This window comes from Solanum dulcamara, chromosome 7 (genome assembly GCF_947179165.1).
Source record: "Solanum dulcamara chromosome 7, daSolDulc1.2, whole genome shotgun sequence".
NCBI lineage: Eukaryota > Viridiplantae > Streptophyta > Magnoliopsida > Solanales > Solanaceae > Solanum > Solanum dulcamara.
In genome coordinates this window covers 2,412,735-2,437,102 of record NC_077243.1, presented here as the reverse complement: position 1 = coordinate 2,437,102, position 24,368 = coordinate 2,412,735, and the positions used below count along the sequence as shown (strand labels likewise).

The 24,368-nt window shown below is 34.5% G+C and overlaps 4 protein-coding genes across 4 annotated transcripts; 1 reads left to right on the top strand and 3 right to left on the bottom strand.

Moving 5' to 3' along the window:
• Positions 1-444: 444 nt before the first annotated feature.
• On the bottom strand, positions 445-1,960 carry LOC129894193 (aquaporin TIP2-1). The gene is made up of 3 exons (XM_055969753.1): positions 1,683-1,960; positions 1,120-1,370; positions 445-1,020 (listed from the first exon to the last, which is right to left on the bottom strand). The coding sequence occupies exons 1-3, from the start codon at positions 1,807-1,809 to the stop codon at positions 652-654; spliced, it is 747 nt and encodes a 248-aa protein (XP_055825728.1). The 5' UTR covers positions 1,810-1,960; the 3' UTR covers positions 445-651.
• A 3,434-nt stretch (positions 1,961-5,394) lies between these two features.
• On the bottom strand, positions 5,395-16,231 carry LOC129896098 (uncharacterized). Its single transcript, XM_055971922.1, has 14 exons — positions 16,146-16,231; positions 15,990-16,053; positions 15,759-15,900; positions 15,374-15,567; positions 13,803-13,840; positions 13,647-13,726; positions 12,434-12,501; positions 11,552-11,888; positions 11,251-11,363; positions 11,080-11,145; positions 7,057-7,147; positions 6,880-6,947; positions 6,074-6,111; positions 5,395-5,942 (listed from the first exon to the last, which is right to left on the bottom strand). The coding sequence occupies exons 1-14, from the start codon at positions 16,169-16,171 to the stop codon at positions 5,765-5,767; spliced, it is 1,503 nt and encodes a 500-aa protein (XP_055827897.1). The 5' UTR covers positions 16,172-16,231; the 3' UTR covers positions 5,395-5,764.
• Positions 16,232-17,358: 1,127 nt separating this feature from the next.
• LOC129895816 (uncharacterized) lies at positions 17,359-20,867 on the top strand. The gene is made up of 4 exons (XM_055971589.1): positions 17,359-17,743; positions 18,742-19,186; positions 19,339-19,454; positions 20,240-20,867. Exons 1-4 carry the CDS (start codon positions 17,434-17,436, stop codon positions 20,653-20,655), a joined length of 1,287 nt encoding a protein of 428 aa, XP_055827564.1. The 5' UTR covers positions 17,359-17,433; the 3' UTR covers positions 20,656-20,867.
• Positions 20,868-21,449: 582 nt separating this feature from the next.
• On the bottom strand, positions 21,450-23,595 carry LOC129896201 (auxin-responsive protein IAA27-like). The gene is made up of 5 exons (XM_055972056.1): positions 22,979-23,595; positions 22,652-22,869; positions 22,080-22,221; positions 21,913-21,974; positions 21,450-21,785 (listed from the first exon to the last, which is right to left on the bottom strand). Exons 1-5 carry the CDS (start codon positions 23,374-23,376, stop codon positions 21,748-21,750), a joined length of 858 nt encoding a protein of 285 aa, XP_055828031.1. The 5' UTR covers positions 23,377-23,595; the 3' UTR covers positions 21,450-21,747.
• Positions 23,596-24,368: the final 773 nt, after the last annotated feature.

Genomic DNA, 24,368 nt, shown 5'->3' with positions numbered 1-24,368 from the left:
CAAAAAGGAAAAACAAAGAGTCTTGTTTCCCATTCTCAATTCGATTTTAGTAACTGTAACAAATTGTCACTTATATAAATAGCCGCCTTTGACAGTTTGAATAAATTTGAAAGAATGGTATATGTATCTGGCAAGACGACCAATCACTTACCCAAAAGTCAAACATTATTAATTATTATACGTGAAAGGTTGCTAACAAATTGACTTGATATCCACTTTTGTCTATGATAAAAAAAATGTTAAAGATTTAATATTTTTAGGGAAGCGAGCTAAAGATAATTCATATATTTATTAGTTTAATTTATTTTATCTTACACAAATTTTATCCAATTTGTTCATTAAGTCATTTAATTTACTAACTTAATTAATCTATTTTAACTTACTCAAATTCACTGATTGAACAGAGAAAACAGTATTGGAATTAGAAAAAGATAATAAAAAAGCTAGACACCAATGAACAGTTGCGATTTCATCAAATAGGAGCATCATAACAAGAACATTTCACCAGAAGCTAATGGATGTACAGCTGCAAACCAAGAGCTAGAAAAAACAAAACGACAATTGGGAAAAAATAAACAAAGAAACAACAAAAAATATTTGTTTATTCAAATAGGCTTTTTAAGCCGAGAATCAAACTCAAACAAATTTAATTTAGAAATCACTGGATAGAGGAGCATGTTCTTGTTGCATGAACACATTGCTGTAAATAAGACCAGCCAATCCACCACCAACTAATGGGCCAACCCAGTAGATCCAGAAACCACCAAAGTTGCCAGCTGCCACTGCAGGCCCAAATGAACGGGCTGGATTCATTGATCCACCAGAGAATGGGCCGGCAGCCAAAATGTTGGCACCAACAATGAAACCAATAGCAATGGGGGCAATTGTGCCCAATGATCCCTTCTTTGGGTCAGCTGCTGTTGCGAACACAGTATACACTAAAGCAAAAGTAATAATTATTTCCATAACAACTCCTTCAAGGGCCCCCACACCAGCTCCCACACCGTGGATTGGAACAGCCTGAGTTTTTTTTTTTTAGAAAAAAAGACTGATGTTAGTCAAATAGGCAATTTTTTCTTTATACGTACTTGATAATATGTAAAAATTGAATGAACTTACTAATCCTCCGGTGACGAATTTGAGGAGGAAGCAAGCTACAGTGGAGCCCAAAAGTTGAGCAATCATGTAGAAAGTGCCAGTAATAAAGGTAATTTGGCCGCCGAGGGTTAATCCGAAGGTGACAGCAGGGTTAACATGACCACCAGAAATGTTAGCGGCAATTGAAACCGCAACGAAGAGAGCAAATCCATGGCAAACTGCAACAGCTACGAGCCCAGCAGGATCAAGTGCAGCATCTGCTGTCAACTTGTCTGTATTTAAACAAAACTAATTTTACAATCTCTCATACATAAATAGTACAGAAAATGCACAAAAAAAGACTTATTAATTACTTCATGATCTCCATGTACATATAGCTGCATGGCCATGAACAGGGCGGACAGTGAATTCAGAATAAGCATTAATCATGTTATGTGCCTAATATACTACATTTTAACTGTCCGTTTGCATATTAATGTAATTTGAGTGGAACGTAACAAAATTAAGTTGAAGCTGCAGAACTCATCCCAATTAAGTGAAATAATTAAAATGAAAAAGAGGATGGGATCGGAGGAGTTATTAACTGTAAGCAATGGCGGAACCAACTCCGGCGAAGACAAAGAGGAGTGTGGAGATGAATTCAGCAAGATAGGCCTTAAGAGACCCAACGCTGAATGAATCATCAAAACTTCCAAATGCTATGCCAGCCATTTTTACTATAAAGAATAATTATATTCACTCCTAATAATTAGAAGAAAGAAGAAGAATGACTTAGAGAAAAAATTGCTTTTGGATGACACTAACAGGCATTTCCATGTCACATATATATAGTAGTATACTTAGTAGGAGTGCATAAATAATTTAATACACCCACTAGTCCATAAATTGTTAGGGACTTTTTAATAGTTTCAAATAAGTAAATTTTTTAAAGTCCAACAAAATTATTGAGACTCTTCCCAATGTTTATTCTTCATTTAGTGATGTTCTTAAATACAACAACAACTGAAATCCCATAATGTGAGGTTTGAGAAGGGTAGAGTATACACAGACCTTATTCCTATTAAGGTAGGACGGCTGTTCTTAATTTTTTCTTTAAAAAAATATGTCATACCCAACATGAGTTCACTTAATATGACGTAAAGGAAGTATAAAGTTATAGGGAATTAATGAAATTCATGAAATTTTCACTCTAGCATACAACAAGATAAGGGGGAATATGAGAATGTACAAGGGTCCATGCATGTGAGCATATCCACTCAGGTTTATTTTTTATAAAATATCCTAGCTGGCACTCATATGCTTTTTTTTGGAAATGTCTCAAAGCTCATAAATAGTCTTCATATCCATGTGGGTGAACCATCAATAATGTGTGTGATTTGGATCCAATGCAAACTCAAATTTTTAGATTTAGTATATTCAAATTTAGGAGGAAAATATTTTTGATGAAAAATATATATTAAGAACTACTGCTGCTATGCCTTTTTGTTAAATATTGTTTTGTATTTGATAAGTAAAATAGAAAAAAATACGATATTATTTTAGAAGTATTTGTATAAAATTTGGACAAATATTATAGGAGGTGAAGTCATGGTGGAATGAAATGTGTTGGAGAGTGAAAATGACACAATTATTGTGAAATGTGGAACTTGTTTTCCTTCGAATTTGAGCAATTTTAAAAAATATTTTCCTCCTTACTGAATATACCTCAAGGATTCAAAACTTAGTATTTTGAAGGTAATCTTTTTGCATATGTCTCTATGCTTCATGCATGTTGTAAATATTACGTTTCATTGAATTCGCAGACAATATACTTCATCAAATTTGATTGGAGTTTCTTTCCTCTTTAATGAGACATTTCGAATTTCAATTCTAATAATAATGAAAACTTGAAAGTACTTTATATAACTATTTTAGTGAATTTATAAGTGTAAATTTAAATTAATCGAACTAAAAAATATCGAATATTAAATACTAAATTGGAAGGAAAAAAACATGTGACCCGACTTGTAGGGCATTGAACGGTGGGGCGGTCCATCTAAGGAGTAAATAATGATTATTATTTTTCAAAAAAAAGTAGAGATGATGGTGTCATGACTGAGACAAATAGGGTTTGATCCACAAAATGCGCCGACCAACTATAAACTTACTAGAGAATATTGGGCCTCTTTTTTGTTTGATTTTTTTTAATGAAATGTGTGGATGTAAATTTAAGTCGACATTCTATTTTTCATATGGCTTTATTTTGTTATTGTTACTGTTTTCGTTTTTATATATTTTTTGAGATAATTTACTTAAATCGATAATTTATAATAAATAGTCTTTTTTTATCTTTACGAAATGAAAGTAAGATTTATGTATAGTCATATTGTATAGTCAATGTATATTTTTTATGACTTTTGACAAATTATATTGTATAATCACTGCATATTTCTTGTGATGTTGGCTATTTTTTATTTAATAAATAAAACATCACTATATTTGTTATAAATTAATTAGTTTATTTTATATATTTAAAATTGTCTCATTAATATATTGGATAATTAGGGGTTTAGTATCAATAATGGTAATTAGTTGCTGGAAGGAGGATGGCAAGATAAGGAATTTGGTCGAAACTTCCTGTCGTGTTTTGGTAGTTGCCTGCACTTTTGAATTAAACTATTTTCCATTGAGGAATATTAGGTGTTTGTTCTGTATATTCTTATTATAAATTGTTAATGCTCTCCAACAACTATTGCCTATTTTAATTCATTATACTCCTATCTTTCCCTTTTTGTGATTAAAAGACTGGATATATACTATTAATATTGTTTTATTCTTTTCGAAATATTGGACGTATTCAGATAATGAAATGTCTTATTATATAACCTCTTCTAATGATCGATAAATAATGTGATTATTAGCTAAACCATCATTGTCTCACTCACCAATCTCACCAGTTTGCTAACTTTTGTGCTTCAAATTGGAAATATTAAATTTTTGAAAAAGTTCCACTGACATAACATGTGTATTACATATATGTACATATGCATGGCAAAAAATTATTAGAAATTTCAATTTCGAGTCTTAAGAATATAACTATCGTATTTAATAGGGAGTGCTTTCTTTCAAAATATAAATTCTATGAGTTTAATTTTTAATGTTCATAGCATAATTCACTATATTTTAAAATGATGCGTTCAAATCTACTAGTTGTTGCAATTTTGGTGACCTTTTTACATAAATTTATTCATACTCCACATTGCTACATTCGCCCCTACTTGTGGACACAAATATGGATTAGTGGAACCCAAAGCAAATGTCGAATACCAAGTGGGAAAAAAAAGGGGCTAAGAAATTTGCAACACATTCAAACTTTGGTTGGTTAGTTATGTTGAAGGAGAAGATAGTGAGCAATAAGTGAGAAGTCGTATTTTATGTCTTCGTCAACAATTTACTATAGCCTACAGGCAAAAAACGACATAATATGAATTATTGCTTCTTGAAGATGAAGCCTAATTTTTGAGGCGGCTATGTGACCGGCCATATCCCATTATTAAGATTCTTTGGTCTGCCGAAATCATTTGAATTGCTTATTTATTGACAGTGACTTATAACAAACATGCAGTAATTGGCTAATAGCTAGATCCTCATGAGTTTCTATTACATCTTTATCTGTGAATCCAGAACTTTCTACTTGGATATGATTATACAGTACTCCCCCTCCGTTCACTACTTTTTTACTCTATCGATTTTAAACTTTAAACTTTGCACACCTCTTAAAAAAATAAAGGTTAATATGACAACACCTATATTAATTGATGTATAGTCTTAAATCTTGAAAAATAAGTGACAAATAAAAGTAAAAATTTATTTTTAAAATAATGAACAAGCAAAAATGAACAGAGAATAATTCCTAATTTAATTAGTAAGAAAAGATGGTGGGGAAGGTTGGCGCCTTTTTTTCTTTTTAGTTTAATCATATCTAATATCCATAACTCACAATACCAACTAATCCGAATTCGCTAGGTAACTATATCGACCAAATACAAAAAGGGTTACAACAAACTTCCATCCCTATATAATGTGAAAAGGCAGCAAATTCTTGATTTTTAACTTAATTGTAGCATCCTAGTACACTATCACCAAAAAAATTAATATAATTCCACAAGTGGGTTTGAAGAAAGTAGTGTGTATGTAGATTTTATCTATACCTTGAGAAGGTAGAGAAATTGTTTTCTATAGACCTCGGCTCAAAGAAAGATGAAAAAATGGCAGTAGCAGCAAGCAAAAATAACAAGATAATAAGAAAACCGAGGCTAAAGAAACTATCAGTTCATCCTAGTAGTTCTAGTTAAATGAAGACAAGTAGCAGTGCTAGTCCATGTGAAACTATCTTAGAGCCACAAAATATCATTGTCCAAACTATCAAAAAAATTCCATCATGTTGCTTAATGCAGGACATGAGTTTCTTGAATTCTACAGATGATATTCAGTTTTTTTTAAAAAAGAAAAGAAGAGAGGCATATGTGGCTTACAGGGTACAGTGGTCACACACAGAATAACAACCCTCAGCTTCAATCAAACGGTCTATAGAGTATAATGACGACTCAACACAATTAACAACAAGAACTACCAATAACAGAAAAACAAACAAACTATTAAACCTAGATTCTAGAACTTAATCAAGTTACATCTCTTCAGGAAATGGGATGGAAGCACAGCAATAGTAATAGCCATTGTCATCGAACACAAACCTTTGTGAAAGATGAGCTTCGCGGATAAGATACTTCCCCCAGTCTTCCGAGCTATATTGACCAAAAATCGTCCGTGCATCAAAGGAATCAGCTTTTTTTGATCCTCTTTTGCTACCAATTGGAGAAAAGTAAGTCAGTGGCAGCCTTAAAAGCAATGGAAATTATGCAACTGGTAGAATCACGATAGAGACTTTAAGCCGACAAATAAACAAGACATGGAATTAAAGAATAAGAAGTGACACCTTTTTCTGTGTCGCGCATTCATTATGGTGGCATGCAACTGCATTAGAAGGGGCAGACAAGGCTTATCAGGAACTTTTCACATCAAGATGATAACAAAAATAAAAACCATATAAAGTTAGCAATTTTCACCGCAACAGTTTAATGGATAAGCAATACAAGCATTATGGTATTAGATATGTAAAAGGGAAAAGGCCACTAGAGACAACAGAATACATCTAGAAAAGTAACTGGCATCAAGTTCAAGTCTAAAACAGTTTTAGGGGACCAAGCCTTTCTTCAAATAACCATAAAAGAGAAAACATACTTGAATGAGCTGAAGATAATCTTCAAGTATTTAATACTTGACACCAGAACAAAAACAAATGAACACCACAAGAAAGCACCAGCAAGCAAAATGCAACTGAAGAAACAAGTTCCAAACTTATAAAGTTGGAATGCAGAAGGTGAGAATGACTTGGAGTTTGATGCTGAATTCGAGAAGGTGTCAGAAGTAAAATGGGTGCAGCCATATTGACTCTTGGAGGAGAGTGAAACTGTTTCACTTTTCAAAAGAGGTTTGCACCATTTCTGGCTGTCTTAACAGATTCTCTACCAGGTGTCTTATACTTTTAGGCGATTGCTTGCAATGAATAAATTGATTTTATGAGAGAAGGAAGTGGAGGGGTCAGTTGGGGAAGGAAGAAGCAGCACTAGATCGAATAGTCAAAGTATTTGAACACAGCATCAATGGAAATAGAGTGACAAACAACAAAGAAATTGACGACATAATTACCCACAATAAAGAATTAACACTTTGAAGCTATACCTTTAACTTCTGGTTTGAATCATTTTCAAGAACAAGACCAGCTTCAGTGAACGCATTATTGATCACCTCTAGAAAGGATAAGGGATAACAAATGCAGGTACTAAATTCCTTAGAGATAGCAAATAGATTTAAAAAGTGGGTAGGGTGAGGGAAGAAGATGCCAGAAATTGTGGATACGACAGGCATGTAAAAGTCTATCTTCACCACCAATTACTTCCACGGGAGCATATACAACACGAGCTTTTGATGGAGAACCTTTCATGCACGCCTGCAGGATAACAACAAATCTGAGTTCCAGCCAAGAAAAATGTCGACCTCGTGAAATCTCATTAGAAGCAACAGTCTAGAAACATCCAGCATCTAAATGTTTACATGATATAAAATCTTCCTCCCTTCTCACTCTCTTTTTCTCTAACACACACATACAGAGACCAACCAACTGAAGAAGCATCCATAGAAAGAGATTGGTGTCACGTGAAAAGGAAAATGAAATCTCAATATGATATAAGAGCAAATGTTCTTCTTTTTGCAGTACTTAATCATTTTGTTCATTTGCTTTCGCCTAATTCCAGGTGGGTCAACGTTGCTATCAGTGGCATATTTGAAGGCTCTACTACACATTTACCCTTTCTTTGTTTCTGAGTTTAAAAAACAAAAACCAGAAGTCTATTTGCCATTTCACATTTCCACTCTCTCATGTGTTGTCATTGTTTTGTAATTCTTCCTCCTCCTTTTTTGAGAAAAAAAACTTTTCTTTTTTATTTTAAGAGAAATTGGTGACCCCAAAAATAGAATTTTGAGATCGGATTTTGTGACCACTTATAAAAAGGGGAAGAGTTGTTTTGTAATTCTTCCTTTTAAGCATATTGAGTGAGCAGGCCTGATCTATGTTTCTTCTTCAATTGTGTTACAGTTTCTTTAAGAAATATTAAGAATAATATGACCTTAGAATTACCTGTATCCTGTTTGAAAATGTTTTTTTTTATGACAAGGGAAACTCGCAGCCACTACCCTTTGGATGAGCACAGGGTAAAATCCCCGCTCCTACGCAATAGCTCGCAAACCACACAGGAGAGGTAATCCGCACTAGGCAAACCCCGTGCGACAAGCTCGACCCAGAAGGCAAGCCCCCTACTTTCGCTGGCAAGGGGTTTCGAACTTGAAACCTCCAACATGGAAGTCCCCGGCCCAAACCACTAGTCCACCCCGAAGGGTAAAATCAGCTGGTCAACCAACACACCAATAGGTAACTTTTTGAAAATGTTTTTGTTGTGTGTTTTCTCCAAGCCATTAACTTATTAATAAATCCCTAGTCACTGCCAGACCCAGTGATAGAAAATCATCAAACCACAAGAAAATATTTGAAACTAGCAAACTATTATAGCACAATAACAGACGTCAGAATCCGTACAATAAAATTTGAGGTGATAATATGCATATCTGAGCAAATAAATACTGCACCCTAGGCCAGCCAATTAGTCTCATAAATGGGCAAAAAACAAAAAAAGGTTACCAGAGAAGTACAACTACAATCAAACTATTGAAATTTTGTGGTACATGGCAATATAAAGTGAGATTTGGTTTTGTATCCCTTTACGAACTTGTTTATAGTTTTATTGTTTTTTTTTTTTACAAGAGATCTTCATTTTTACACATAAGAGATCTGAAAAAGCCATTTTCTTCTATTCAATTTATAAGTGATTATAAGAGATCATTTCCACCAATATTACGTAGAGTATCACGTTCAAAACATGTATACATATAAAAAGAACAAAAGAAACAAGCACGTTAGATGACAACTTAAAGTGTACTTGAAACTTATAGTTGGATATTTCAAATATCTGTAGTGTGAGTTCTATCATTTTGCTTTTGAAGTAAAAGACAAAGTGAAAGTTAGTTTTAGAGAATGTTTAATATTAGGGGTGGCAACTAGGTTGGGTTGGGTCAAATTTGGATAGGTTATAATGGGTCAAGACCCAATCCAACCCAAATTTGCTTGGGTCAAAACGGATTGAGTAATGGGTTATAGCAAGGGTCAAGACCCAACCCAACCCTATTTTTACTAAGTTTTACTTATTTTATTTGTTCGCTTACAATATTTTAGTACCTAATAAAATTATTATTTTTTTATTATGGTTATATATAACATATCAAATTAAAAAAAATATTATTTTTTAAAAATATTTTGACAAAATTTCTCGTGTCAATTTGGGTTACATATCAATCCAATTTTTAATGGGTTAAAAAGGGGGTTGAGCTAATAAATGGGAGCCTTAAACGGGTTGGGTTTGATTTTGCCACCCCTATTTAATTTTGGAAAAAACAAAATATAGATGATCTACGTCCATAAGAACCTAAATAATAAAAAACATTAGTTTCTTTAACAGAACATGAAACACTTCCTATATGAATGGTGCAATAATCTAAGGCGAATGGTGCTAAAATTTGTGAGCATTGAAAGGCGACTTGCTCTAAGATGTATATCATCAAATTCATTTGAGAACTTTCTACCATCCATCATCTCAACAAGAGATGGTAGAGCCCACCGTTCCCCTACATAGGATCCCAGCAGTGACCCTTTCCTACTTTGCTCTCTTGGTTACTAAAATCAACAATCTTTTGGTAGGTGGAGAATCCTTACCGCTAGGCTATCCTTCCCTTGTTTCCTTTCACTCCTCTATTACTTTGATCAATGAATCCTAAATTCAAAGTATGTTTGCTGCATCAAGATAACCATTAATATGAAGTATGTTAGCGACAGCAAGAAAACCATTAACCACCTTGTGCTCAATTTACAGCATCCTTCCATTTTCATGGTTTTTGGCCTCTACTGACATGAGCTGGTAGGAGTACTTGCAGATGGTATATTGATCACTTTTCTTAGTAAGTCTTTTGAGATTTTAAATTATATGTTTGAAGTTTGTAATAGGACTTACATGAAACCTCAGTAAAAGTTTAAGGGTTTCTATAAATTAAATTTAAATTACTATGTACATGAATAATTTTTTATAATAGAATTTGCATGCAACTTCAGTAAAAGTTCAAGGGTTTCTAAGTAGGGCTGTTCATGGTAACGGTTAAAAAATAAAACCGAACTGCAATCCGAACCAAACCAATTAAAAAAATCGATATTTGGTTTGGTTTTGGTTTTACTAAAAATGAACCGCAAAAATAACCAAACCGGACCGAAAAATTATATATATATAAATAAATTTCATAATTATTTATTATTTATATATTATTCATAAATAAAATATAAATATTTTATTAAATTTTAATTAACTTAAATCTTTAACTTTACCATTTTCTCAAGCCCAACACTTAAATTTTAGTATATAATTTTCTTGAACCCCTTCCCCGAGTAGTTCCTCAACTGTGGGTTATTTTTTTGTTATAGAGATTTGATCTTTTGATCTTTGGTGTAAAATGACTTTAGTATTGATTAACTAAATCACTTTTTTCGTGTAATAACAATTCTAATATTAGTTAATTGTTTTATTGAATCCACAGTAGTTTTCCTGTGGATTGTTCATGTACTAGGTGTTTGTGTCTATCGAGATGTGTATGCCTTCAACAAATTTATTATTATCAAACCAAAAAAATTGAACCAAATCGAACCAAACCGACAATAACCAAATCGACGGTTATTTTCTTTGGTTTGGCTTGGTTTGGTTTTAGAAATTTGAAAATCGATTAAATTGGTTTGGTTTTGAGTTTAACCAATAACCATCCAAACCGAACCATGAACACCCATATTTCCAAGGATTTTAGTCCCAAACTTTTTATGCCCATCTACAATAGGTTATCCACTTTTTGGGCGTTAACCTATACTTCTTATGCCGATTAGTAACAGATGATTCACCCAAAGAACAGATAAAGCAATATGAACTACAGAGACAAAATTCAGGGAAAGGGTTACCTTGCTAGTTAAAGTTTCATAATCAACCAGTTCAGTGTACACATAAAATTAGCTTCATTTAAGAGATGATATAACCTAGGAGGAATACAAATATTCCAGTAACACCTTACAGAGGTCATTACTGTATGTCCACAGACAAATAAAAGATTATAAAGAGTAAACTTGGAAAAGAAGGATCATAAAGAGCAAGTGTAGTGACTATTATGAGAAGGAGTAAGTGCTATGATTATAAGATATCTTAGCCTGAAGTCCATAATGATATAACTTGGAATAAGACTTACCAAACCCTTCAGTCTTATAGACACAGGTCGGTTCTCCAAAGCATCAATTACTTTTGGTGACACACTCTGGAAAGACAATGGAAATCGATCATTATTTTTTTTTTGAAAAGTTAGACAGAGAAAAAAGATATTACCAAGGAAGACAATGATCAAGTAATTAGAAACATTTACTCGCAAAACTTCAGCTGCAGCTTCAATTCGGTCCTTATTCCAAAGCTTCAGCATGAGCACAGTCAAGTGGAACGTTTTTGGCTTAATAAAGATGGATTTCTCGATTCCCAAATCTGTTGAGTGGACAAACATTGGTCGATTTTGTCACAGATAAAGAAGGAAATAACGCCACCGTGTTAGGTGGATAGATAGGGATAGATATTATCATGAACTTAAGAAGGAAATGCAGAGATAAGAATTTTCAGTACATAAATCCTTTTTTATCTTTTGATACAAGTAGCATGGTACTTGGATCTTATACCTAATAGTTTAGAAGCCTTTGATTCGGAGGTAGACGGCGTAGATACTTTAGGCGAGCAACTCGCGAATTGTATGTTGGTTGTATCCACTTTAACACTATCATTAGAATCTTCAGTTTTGAGTTCCACCGCAACCTGCGGTTCGTTCAAGTTCTGCTCCTCACCTTCCGAATCAAAAGTTTTACCACTTGAAACACCTTCCAAATTTTCATCTTTATTAACTACTGTAATTCCAAGAACTGCATTCTGGAAGTTGATGAGCTTGTTGACCAGCTCAGGATGTATGGCCAATGGAAGTGATACAAAGTGAGAGTAGTCAAGATTTCGACTTTTAACTGTCTACAGGAAAAGGAGGCGCAAATAACACTTATGAGTGACAATAAATCAAAGATGAGATGAAGAAAATAATAAGATTCCTCATGACACAAGTAAGAACGCCGAACCATGGTTGAGAAAGATTCCTCATGACAAAAGTGTGTGTGAGTGTGTGTGTGTGTGTGAGAGAGAGAGAGAGAGAGAAAGAGAGAGAGCAACTTCTAATGCTAACAATAGGTTCGAGGTCAAAACCAAGTGGTACCTGGACCAAAATTAAAACAGGAAAAGCCTCCTAAGGCAAGGGATGACAAAATGGATGACATACAGTAAGATATCTTAAGTGTACTTTGTGTTGGTGCCATATTGCAGCAGCCACACTTCATCAATTATCATAAGCATGACCATTTAGATAAAAAAATATAAATTAAAATCTTTGAGCAAAAACAAATACTTATATGTTACCACAGTTTATAGGTACAAACTCTAGAAAATTTGACACATAAAAAAAGTAATATTCCTTTTTCCTTATTTGCCTGATAGCACAGACAATATCAAATATTGGTGCAAACCTCATCAATTACGGCTTGGACTCTATCTGATGCTCTTGCCACACTTTCAGCAGAATTGCCTTCTATGACTGCAATATGGACACTAAATATTAAAAACAGAAAAATTTGAACAAAGGTATTGGATTTCAAATACTAATGTATTGACCCATATTCAATATAGACCAATACAAAAGGAATATAGCTCCAATCACACTGAAAGAAACATGTCACGCTGGCAATCACAAGTAGTAAATATATTAAGAGAAGTGGATGCCAATTCCATTTAAGAGACATACTGACGAAGAATACATCACAAAGGAAAGACCAAAAGGCAATCACCATAATTATTAACAGGAAAAGAGCAAAGCACATTATCAAAGCATGCCTCTAAAATTTTGGTCAACAAACTATGGTAGGAGACCTGAATGGAGCTTAATCTTGGAAATCAGAAAATAAAAAACCGTAATACCACTAAATACTGATAAGATTACCAAGTAGTACACGTAAAGAATAAATGCAAAAGGGTAACCAAGATGATTTTCCTTCCCTGCACAGACATCCAAATGCACTACTTTGTAGATGCAACACTATGGCGATTGAAAGTGTTTATAGATCTAAAATCACATGAAAGTTATCTCAAAAAAAAGATCTATGATCTCTAAAATCAATGTAGAATAAAACAAAAGATCTATCCAGGATAGACATCCAAATGCACTATTTTGTAGATGCAACACTATGGCGATTGAAAGTCTTTCTAGATCTAAAATCATAAGAAGGTTATCTCAAAAGATCTATGATCTCTAAAAATCAATGCAGAATAAAACAAAGGATCTATCCAGACGATCAATTATGTGATTTAAGGATTAACCATTGTTTCTACACCTACATTAGGTCCTCATAGAGATAAGCACAAAATTTAGAGAGTTTTCAGTTACAATGAACCTCTAAAGTGTGTTAAAAGACATCCTACTAGAATGGAATTGCCCAAATGGAGCAGATTACATAGATCATCACCAAACCCAACTAATTTGGGATTGACGCGTCATTGATTGATCAACTGACTGATCACTTATATACCAGGGTCCAGGAACAACTTAAGTAGATCATAGAAATCATACAGTACGTTATCAGAAGCAAAAATCAGGCTACTAATATCACTATGATTGAATAATAACTTATCAATGCACAAATGCTGAATCAATCAAAATCAGCCATAAATAAAGAAGCAACCCACTGAGACAATCCTCATTCCGCGAGAATGGAAGTATGATTTTTACTCTCATTTCCTCCTCAATTGTCCTCTGTGTTGCACCTCTATATGCAGAATATCGAAGCAACATATTAACCCCTCGTTTTTAGCATAAGCAAGAAACCACACAGAAAGTCATACCCTTTCCCTCTGATAAAACGCATCAAGGAAGCCCCTGCCTGCAGATATGTTGGAAATAAGATGAGAACGGTAGCAGAAATTGAAAGCCAATTTATTGGGAGAAACTCTGAATTTATGATGAAAACCATCCATAACAAGTGTCATGAGTGCAAAGTGAAGATCGCGTTAAGAACAACAACCACGTAACACACTGCACATGCAGCCAGAAAACGTGACCTATTCAATATGTTACTCATTAAAAAGAGTTAGCAGTATGGCTAAGAACTCAATGAAGCACAATAATGACACAAAACTGATAAAACGAAAAACATACATCAGAAAGGTTAACACTTCTTATGGATCTCTAACATCTCTTTTAGCCATGTGACAGGTCTTATTGGGTCGCAAATTCATGTGGATACAACTGATTCTTCTATACAGACACCTGGATTTAGTGATATAAGAAAAATTATCTAAGATATTGCTATGATCAAGGATAGTGTAGTTTAAAAACTTTTGTTTATGAGTTTAACGTCCTCCCAAAGCATGCAAATAGGCATATGGCAGTACCATATCATTCACGGATATTGAACCTCTTCCAGATTTCCATCTAATGCAACTCATAAACGCATGAACTTGCATGCTTACCATCACTTGACAGCAAAAACTGGAAACTCTTCTGAGGAATGTACTGAAGTTTCAAAGATCTAGATAGAGTTGAAAGTTTGTCAATTAATAAGAGTGTGTTTGCATTTAGTTAGGTTCGTCAATTATTGTATTAGAAGGTTCATCACGTGTTGGGCAGTTAGTCAGAATAATAGGTGGAAAGTTGTCCCTGCTTGTATATGGTGGACAATTTGGAAGGAGGGGACCTATAGACGACAGATACAATGCTGTGCAGAAAATCAAGATGAATTGTTTTCTTTTATTTTATTTTGTTGTAAAGAAAGTTATAATGAGGAGGATGAATCACTAGTTGATATGATAGGATCCTTGTGAAGTAGTAGCCTAAGCTTGGTTGGTTTTTATAATGTCTTTTTGCACTGTTATGGTGCAACTTTAATATATATATATACTCGTTAACAGTTTCAAAATAGAAGGTTCATCACGTGTTTGTATTGTTTTATGGGCCAATGTGTACATAAGAAGCTAAAGACAGATTGACAAGCAGGTTTGTTATGTGTTTGGAACAAATACAGATTATAGCTTTCCTTCATTCTTTTACAAGTATATTTTCTAATACGTACAGAAAAGGAGTAGATGCGCTACACTGATCTTCCCCATGAGGTATGTTGTAACTTCTTCTTGTCTAGCAACTTGACTAGCACATTGATGTCTACGCTCAGACAGAAGCTGTTCAGAGACATTCTTTCAGCAAAGCAACCATAATGTGCTTAGTAATCTTTATCCCGACTTATTTGGGGAAAATTATATTCTTTTTTTCAATTTTAATATAGCTAAAAAGCATATTAATGTTGAATTTAAGGAACCCTTGCACCTAAAGTCCTAGACAATGTTTTGACTAATAGGATAGGATAAAGAAGACGCAGAAGAAGAAAATAAAGAAACTCATAAAAACCAAAAAAAATTACCGTGACTGTAACTGAATGCTTCTGAGCTGCTGAAAGTGATTCATCATCAGCAGAAGGTGTTGTTTGTCCTTCTAGATCAACGCCTTCACTAACCTGCACTGCTTTAGGGCTGCAAGTTGTGTCAACTATATCATTTACCACTTCAGCTTTACGGTCTCTCCCTCCAAAGTCATGCTTCTCATCACCTAGACCACCTGAACTTCCAATATTAATCTTCCACATCTTTTACAGAGTATTCTACATATTAGATAAGATCACATTCCTGACATAACAATACACTCATTTTTTTATTATTTGGATCCCTACCATCTTCAGTACAGAAAGCTTAAGGACCTAGAACCACTAATACAACTCAATCTAAGATTAATAAGTGAGAAACACTCACCTTCAGTAGACCTTGATTGTGTAGAAACAGGTCTCCATGTTTGAGCAACCATTTTCTGCTTTTTCCGGTCCATGGCAACACGTATAGCTCCTTCAATATGCTTCCCCGAGTTATAATTGAAACCGCAAGAAGAAAAACACCTCTGCAACGATTGCAATTACCCGATTTCAACATTAACTTTTCGTTTCCTTGTTAAATTTTATTTCTATACAGAAATGGCGATCGGTGTACCTGGAAGTGTTGAGTGCGCTTCGGTATTACATGAATCTTTGTGAATTTCCAAGCAAGATCGACGCTGTGGAAGATGATTGGTGAGAAAAAAAGCTACGTATTAAATCTTCAATTCATTTGAAACAATGAAAATACTTGCAAATGGTAAGTTTTCACCTTAAAAAAGACCTGTAAGCTATCATTCGTTTTATCTCTTTAGACGGCGATGGCGCTGAAAATAAATTACCAGCCGGAAGAAGGAAAATTTGATTCAAATGTATAGTTTTAGCTTGAAAACTAGGAAAATGACAAAAAGATCCTTTTTGTTCAGGGGCGGGTCAAAATAATCCCGAAAGTATCTTTTGAACATTTTTGGTCCTTTAAGTTTATCAAATATATTTTTGATATCCATCAAATATTTAACAAATTCTATCGGTTAGATTTGATAGAAATTATTAGATCTGAATTGAAGGTCTTTCAAAAATAGTCTGTCTACTTCCACAAGATAAAGATAAAATTTGTATACTCTCTATCTTTTGCAATCTCCATTTTTTGGATTACCTTAATATGTTATTGTTGTTGTTGTTTGATTTGATAGAAATTGTACAAAAAAAAATAACATACATTAGAAAAGTCTCATCAAACCTATAAACTACAACACAAAAAATTACTTATAATGATTAATGAGTACTTCCTTCATTTTCAATTTATTTGTCTAACTTTTCTTTTTAATTAGTTTAAAAAATAATGTCTCTTTCCTTTATCTACAATTTAATTTTAACTTTCATATGTTATGTTTAAGACCACAAGATTAAAAAATATTTAGATATATTTGACATATTTTTAATTTAAGACCATAATGTTAAGGACTTAGACTCCAATTAAGCACTTTGTGGGGCACTCGACAACTTACTCACGACTATTTCAAGATCTTATAAGCTCAAGTTAGCATTTTCAAACTTAATCACTAAGGGACCGCTAGATTAAAGAAATACACAAGAGTGTTTTCAAGAAGACTTTTGTATTGCTTGAAAGATTGCTTGTTTTTTCTTGATGGTCCTTCTATTTATACTACTCATTAGGGGCTAAAATATAAATAACAATTTATATATAAATCCCTACATATTTAGAAACAAATTCCTCTTCTAGAATTCTTTACACAACTAGAGCATTTTAAGAACTCTTTTGAATGTTTTAGAGTCTTCCATTAACCTCTCGACAACTCTAGAATCTTTTCTTTCAAGAATGATGAAATGGCGGGTGATGACAATAAGGTTCAAAAGTCTCATTTAATTTCTTTGGGGCATTGTGCATTCACATATAAAGTTGAGTGGTTGAAGTATAATTTTAAAACTTAAGCAATTCAGTGCCTTGTAGTAGTAATCCCAAGTTCCGTGTCGAGCAAAATAAAAAAGGATTCTTTACAGAGCAGAGAAGTGAGAGTGAGTAGAGCACAACGTGGACGATGCTGGAAAGAGTGCTCTCTTCTCGCAGGGCGACGCCGGTCAGTGACGACGGTGATGAGGCAGGCGACGAATCCAAAACTCGGAAGCACATCTCCGTGGCCACGAGGGTCACAAATTACGTGATTCGAACTGGACACCTCTGGCCATGCCTTCTCATAGGGCTTGTGATTGTGTTGGTCACTTCTTTCGTTTATCACACTCGCGACTTAGTATGTATCTCCGCTTCCTCTTCCGATCACCTTTCTCGTTTGCGATTCTTTGGCTTCGAAGGCCTTGAAACGGACTTCGGATCTCTCGGCGTTCCTTGGTGTAAGTTCATTGCGTTTCGATCTTAGTGTCTATTCAGATCTGGTTTAATTTTTTCTTGTTGAGAATTGCGTCAGAGTGTATTTTCTCTAAATGGATTCAATTGAACACATCGTATTTGGCTCGATTTCATTGGGAGGACCGGTGATACATTTATTTTCTTTTAGATTTTATTGATTTATGAAATCTAAACCTACGGTTTACCAGTTGTACATCTGTAGGATTTGTCAAGGTGCAAGTAACTGGATCAACATTTTGTATTATTTTGGGGTCCCTTTCATAGTAGGATCCAATGGCTTGATTCAAACAGAATAGGAGTGATATTGCATGTGATGTTAATGGAGGAATAGGCGTGTTAGAGCTATTCAAGTGGTATAGATTGTTGCTTTATCTATGTTAATGAAGGAATTAGGTGTCTTAGAGTAATTCAAGTGGTACACAGTGTTGTTTTTATCTAATTGATAGTTGCCTAGTTGATAGTGAAAGTTCATTGCTATAATGGAAAATCGTATACACGTGTCCAAGATCTGCACATATAGTTTCAAGACATTAAGTTGACAATGCTATTCCGGTGTCCAGAAATCATACATCTGGTTTCAAGACCTAGACTTTTTTTCCTTATTTCATTGATAGACAACGGGTGTGACATAAGCTAGATCAATTATAGCCTACTTCACTTTAGTATTTTTTTTTTCATATATGATGATTATAATCTCCAGACTGTGTCATAAACTGGAATAGTTGGCTTTCTAGTAGCTTCATTCTGATATATAGTCATAGCAGAAGTAAAATGGTTTATCATCATTAGAGTCTTAAGCGGCACTTTTGATCTCTGGTCAACAAATGAAACAACTGTTTAGACATGTGTGTATGCATGTTATTCACCTTTTCTGGAATGTCGAAGATTCTTCCTGTGTTATTTATCTGTGAAACTCAACTGATGAGCTATGAAATTCACATGGTCCAATGCACCTTTAATTAAGTTTAACTCTTGTCAAAAGGCAGAACGAAACATGAGAGAACTGTTGAATGGACCACAAAGGATTTAATCAGAGGTCTGGAGGAGTTTGTGCCCATATATGAGACACGGCCTATCAAGAATAACATGTATGGTATGGGTTTTGATCACAGCTTCGGGCTCTGGTTTATCACTCGGTGGTTAAAACCAGAGTTGATGATTGAGAGTGGTGCATTTAAGGGACACTCAACTTGGGTCTTGAGACAAGCAATGCCAGATACACGAATCATCTCACTTACACCCCGTCATCCTGAGAAGTATCTTAAGAAAGGGCCTGCTTATGTTGATGAGAATTGCACATACTTCGCTGGAAAAGACTTTGTTGATTTTGGAAATGTTGATTGGGGGAAAGTTATGAAGAAGCATGGAATCAAGGATCGTAGCCAGGTTCTTGTCTTTTTTGATGATCATCAAAATGAATTAAAAAGGTATAACTTCTATGGCTCATTCAGTCACTTGTTCTGTGTAATGTCATCATATCCGTAGCAGTATTCAATGATGCTATGGCTTTGCCAATTCCCACTTGTTTTACAAATATGTCTCATTGTTCTCTGTTTGGAATTTGAACTTTGATTGACAGACTGAAGCAAGCACTAAAAGCTGGGTTTAGGCATCTTGTGTTCGAGGACAATTATGATACTGGTACTGGAGACCACTATTCCTTCAGGCAGATGTGTGATCAATTTTATATTAGAGGTATATTTTTATCTCGACTTTAAACAATTGTTTTTCCTCTGTCAAGACAAAGCAGGCATTATCCTTTTCCATTTTGGTCATTATTGTATCTCTCTGGTTTTTCCCTTTTCTCAGTTGATTCGGTTTTTATTTGGAAAATCGTGGTGAGTTTTTTATGACTGTATGTGGAGTAACAAATAAATAGAGATCATGTGCTTTAAGTAATCCCCTTATTCATGTAGCTTCTTGCTTTTGTTATCTGTTACCATCTGTTTATGTTAGTTGATTGCACTATTGTGTTTATGTTATTGTTCCTATCATGTATGCTCTGCACTGCTTTCCTATTAGTTGCCATGTTTTCTCCACTGCTGTTTTTTCCTTTTAGTTATTCCTTTGTTTTGCTTCACTTGAGCCGAGGGTCTTCGGAAACAGCATCCATGCTTTATCATTGATTCTTTAGTTTGTTTTACCTGTCTGACCAAGTAAAAAACATTGTTCTCTGTTTAGGCCACCTTTATTTTGTGCATTTGTAAAGAATCAGTTGATTGATTATGAGATTGGAAAACCAAGGTAAACAAATGAGAAATATGTAGAAAATAATAGGAAGAGATCTTGATGTGAAGAAAACAGATACAAATACACTCTAGTATAGAGTGTTAATAGATCAAATAGCAGTTATGCTATACTTAGACCATGCCAGTTCGCTATGCGAATGTCTTTTCAATTTGTGAAATTATTTGTCAACTTTTGTAGTCAGTGCACTACTTAGTTCTTACTACATGACACGTTTTCCAATTTCATTCCAGGTGGAGGCCATAGCTGCTTTAAGGACAGTGATGAAGGAAGGATCAGATCAAGAAGGAAGAAATTCTGGGAGAAGGCTGTTGATATCGAGGAACTTTGCGGTCCTGGTGAAGCTTGGTGGGGTGTGCGAGGGCAGATGCGAGATGATTTTAACCATAGCAATAAGGCCATTTCTTATGCAGAACATTTTAAAAATAGCAGGTTTGTAGAGTCAGTGTTAGATGTTTACTGGGAGCTTCCACCTGTGGCTGGTCCTTCATTAACTCATCAGACGAGATACGATCCGGCCCGCGCATCAAGTCCTATTGTTGAAGATGGCAGGTATGGCTTGTTTCGGAGGCTTGGCTTATCTGGTCTGGAGGCGTCTGTATTCAATGGTTACACTCAAATGGTCTATCTTCAGGTGTCACAAGAATGAGATTTTGGTTGCCACTGCATATAAGTTGTAGTTTTGTATTAGCGATCTCTGTGTTTACTGTTCTTTTAGTTCCTTCTGGTGTAACTCTTGAGAGGCTGTCTCTGTGCTGCCAATAGATTTTACTCCTACAATCTTTCAGATGTCCATTTATGCCCTGGTCACTCTGATGTTTGTGCAGAGTAGCGGAAGTCTGATGAGTGAAATTTATCCCATCTGTATAATGTGCTCGTAAATTATGTGCTAGAAAATAGCTTAATGTTAGAAATAACTCTCCTTGTGCTCGCTATTTATCTTAGCCTTTATGACAAATATGTTAGAATGATTAAGAAGGGAACTATGTCATCTGACACCCACTCCCGATGTTTTCCTAGCCTTTTATCCCCCAATTGTACATCTACTCAACTGAACTGAGGTTGAGCAGTCCAGAAGCTTCTCTAAATAGTTCAGTATTCGTGATAGATAATCAATGGGTGCTAAAATCTCAAACAAGTTCAGATTGAGCTTTTCTGCTTCAGGCCATGAAAGAGAAACTCCTGGCACATAACCTTCTTGCTTCTGTAGGTCGACAAACTGGGCACAGTAATGGGCTTCCTTAGGGGATTGAATAGGAAATGGCAGATCATAGGCGAGGCATCCAGAAAAACTAACCCAAGGTTCAAGCTATAGTCACGTTATTTCAAGCCTAAGCCCTGTCCACTTTTTCTTTGACTGGGCACTCAGAAAACATGGAGAGTTTGGAGTCACATTCCATTCTATCCTGCTTGCTATGAATTCTTGAATCTAACTCTGATTAATTACACTATTAATTGGTTGGTTAGAACTTCGATGTTATTATTTTCATCAGAATAATAGTTGGTTACATGCTAAAAAATGAACTTTTGTCTGCAAATAAAATTGCAGGTTGCATGCGCAAGCAAAAATTGCCACTCAAAAGACACTAGCCACAATACAATTTATCACTGGTTATATCTCTTGAACCAGCTCTCTCCCTTTCAGGGAATGCTACACGTCTAGTCTAATTCCAGATACAAATAGGGCAGAAAAAAGATGGTTGTCGATGTAGAAACCCTTGGTCGATTAGTCTTTCAGTCACTAATCTTGGTTCTTGCACTTGTTCATGGTCCTTGGAGCTGCAAAGCAAGAGAAATAATGTCACTCTAAACCTACTTTAAAGCATACAGTGATAACTTATCAACTAGACCGTAGAGAAAAATAACTACAACGTAACATAGACATGATCACAGTGATAGGACATACCTAGCCCAATTGCCTCTGAGCTTTTCATGATCCGCAATCTCTTGCATGAGTCTATGAACATCCTATTGTAACATCGGAATAGAACAATGAGTTATATGCAACTAAATATATATGTAGTATTCAGACTTAGATGTTTTAACATAAAATGTTGGAGCATAGTAACTTACTCCCAAGGAACATCACCGACGAGCATCCAGTCACCATCCTTGTCTTCATAAGTCAGCACATACTCAGAACCATTGAGAAGATCCATCAAGTGACTTTCACTGAGTTCCTCTCGCCCTGGAAGTCTATCACTGGCGCACTGACCTGAACAATAGTCGCACATACACAAACTCAAGACTCAAACCAAAATAAACACCCACAAACAATAGCAATTCTCAAAAGTGCCTATCAGAAAAATGTCTTGCTGCGTGGTGCCTGGTAAAAAAACCTCTTGGATGAAAAAGATACAAGAAAAAACTATGGTTCAAACATAGGATTCAAAGGGTTATATTCTTTTTCTCAATATACGATCAATTATTCTTGTTTTTTTTTTTTTATAATTGTGCTGTTGGAGCCAACTTGATCGCATTATTCTTGGTCTTACCAAAATTAAATCAAACAACAACATACCAAGTGTAACCTTAATAATGGTAAATTCTATCTTTAGACTCAAAATTCAAGCCTGTTTCTGAAAATCTTAAACAAATACTATATATTGTTTGCATGCTGTAAACTGTAAAGGGAGAAATTGTACCAATACTAAAGCAGCTGAACATCTTTTCAAGTGCTGATGAGAACTCTGCATAGTTACTGTAAGTTTTGATATCAACTTTTCTCAGATATGGAGCACCATCCATGCTAACCTTAACAAAAAGGCAACTTGAACCTGTTTTCCCTTCACCATCATTTTTCTTAGTAGCCAGTGTATTTTTCCTGAATGATCTAATTGGTGGCCATCCTACCACTTGTGCCCTAATTCCACAACACAAAAAGAACCAAACTTTAACCATAATTGCAGAAAAAATTTGTACCCAAACTAACAAAAATTCAAGAATCGAAGAAATAAAGAAAAGTTACTAACTTTGAAGTGTGAGGAATGGACTTTTTTTCTTCAACAGGCTTTGAACCTCCATTCCCTCTTTTGGAGGAAAACAACAAGTTTCCTTTTTCCCCATTAGCTTCAGATCTGCAATTAATCGACAAATCCCATTTTCCAGATGCATCAATGGCATAAGAAAACCCCCTTTTTGTTCTTGATGTAAAATTGCTTAAAGGGTTAAGACACAAATTTTTATCTTCCAAATCTTTGCCAAAAAGAGAAACCTCAAGAGATTCAGAACCTGGCAACCCAAGTCTCAGCTCAGTCTCCTCCAAGTTGAGAACAGAGGAAGAAGAAGAAGAAGAGATCTTATCAGAACTTCTTTCCATTAAAGAAGCTTCTGATAAACCTATATAATCATGTTCTAATGGTACAGACATGGAAGTTGAGCGAAAATTAGTAAACAGACAAGATGAATTTCCCAACAAGAACTCAAGAAACTATGGTAGAGATGAAAAAGACAGCAACTTTTTTTAAGTTAAGAGAAGGGAAGGTAGTTTAATTTTGTTGGAACAGAAAAGAGACTTCTATTGGTGCTTTTGTAGACTTTCTTTTTGGAATAAATGAACTTAGTGTGTTGTACTATAAGTAGTATTGGAACTACTATTTCAGATGCTTATCTAGAACTACTTTTTTTTTTTGAAATAGTATTTGAACTGTGTAGTGTGTACTATAAGCTCTGGGTCACCAAATGGTGTGTAAATTTCTTGTCATTTGTTTTAAGGGTGTGCAAAATAAGACTCACACAAATCACAATAGCAAATATTTAATTTTTTTACCTCACATAATTATTATGATGAATAATAGGAGTGTGTAAAAATTGAATCGATCAATAAATTGAATCGACAAAAAAATATTATTGGGTTATTGGATTAATGGGTTCTTAATGGTTTTATAAAAAAAATTATCGAATTGTCGATTCATTATTAATTTTTAGTATTGGGTAAACCGATAACACATTAAGCCAGTAATATTGTACTACTTTACTCTTCATAAATATTAAATATTAGTAATAATTTAACATAATAGTATACTACAGTCTTCACAATACTTCTACTTCACACTAGGCCGCTTTAGTCTTTACACAAAACCTAAAAATTAAAGAGAGAACTAAGATTGTCTTGTTTGACTGTTTGGTTTTAGTTTTAGTTTTACTTTGTAATTGTAGTTTTTGCAAGTTTGTAAACGTATATAATTTGGTTAACATCGGAAAATTCATATTATGTTTTGGTTGTAACATTTAATTATAGCTTTTGTACTACATATGCTCTTATTGATGCAATTTCTCATTATCTTTTTTATTTCAGTATATCAAAACATTTACAGGCTTACCGGAAACTATTAGAGAAGTGTGAACTCATATATTTATTTT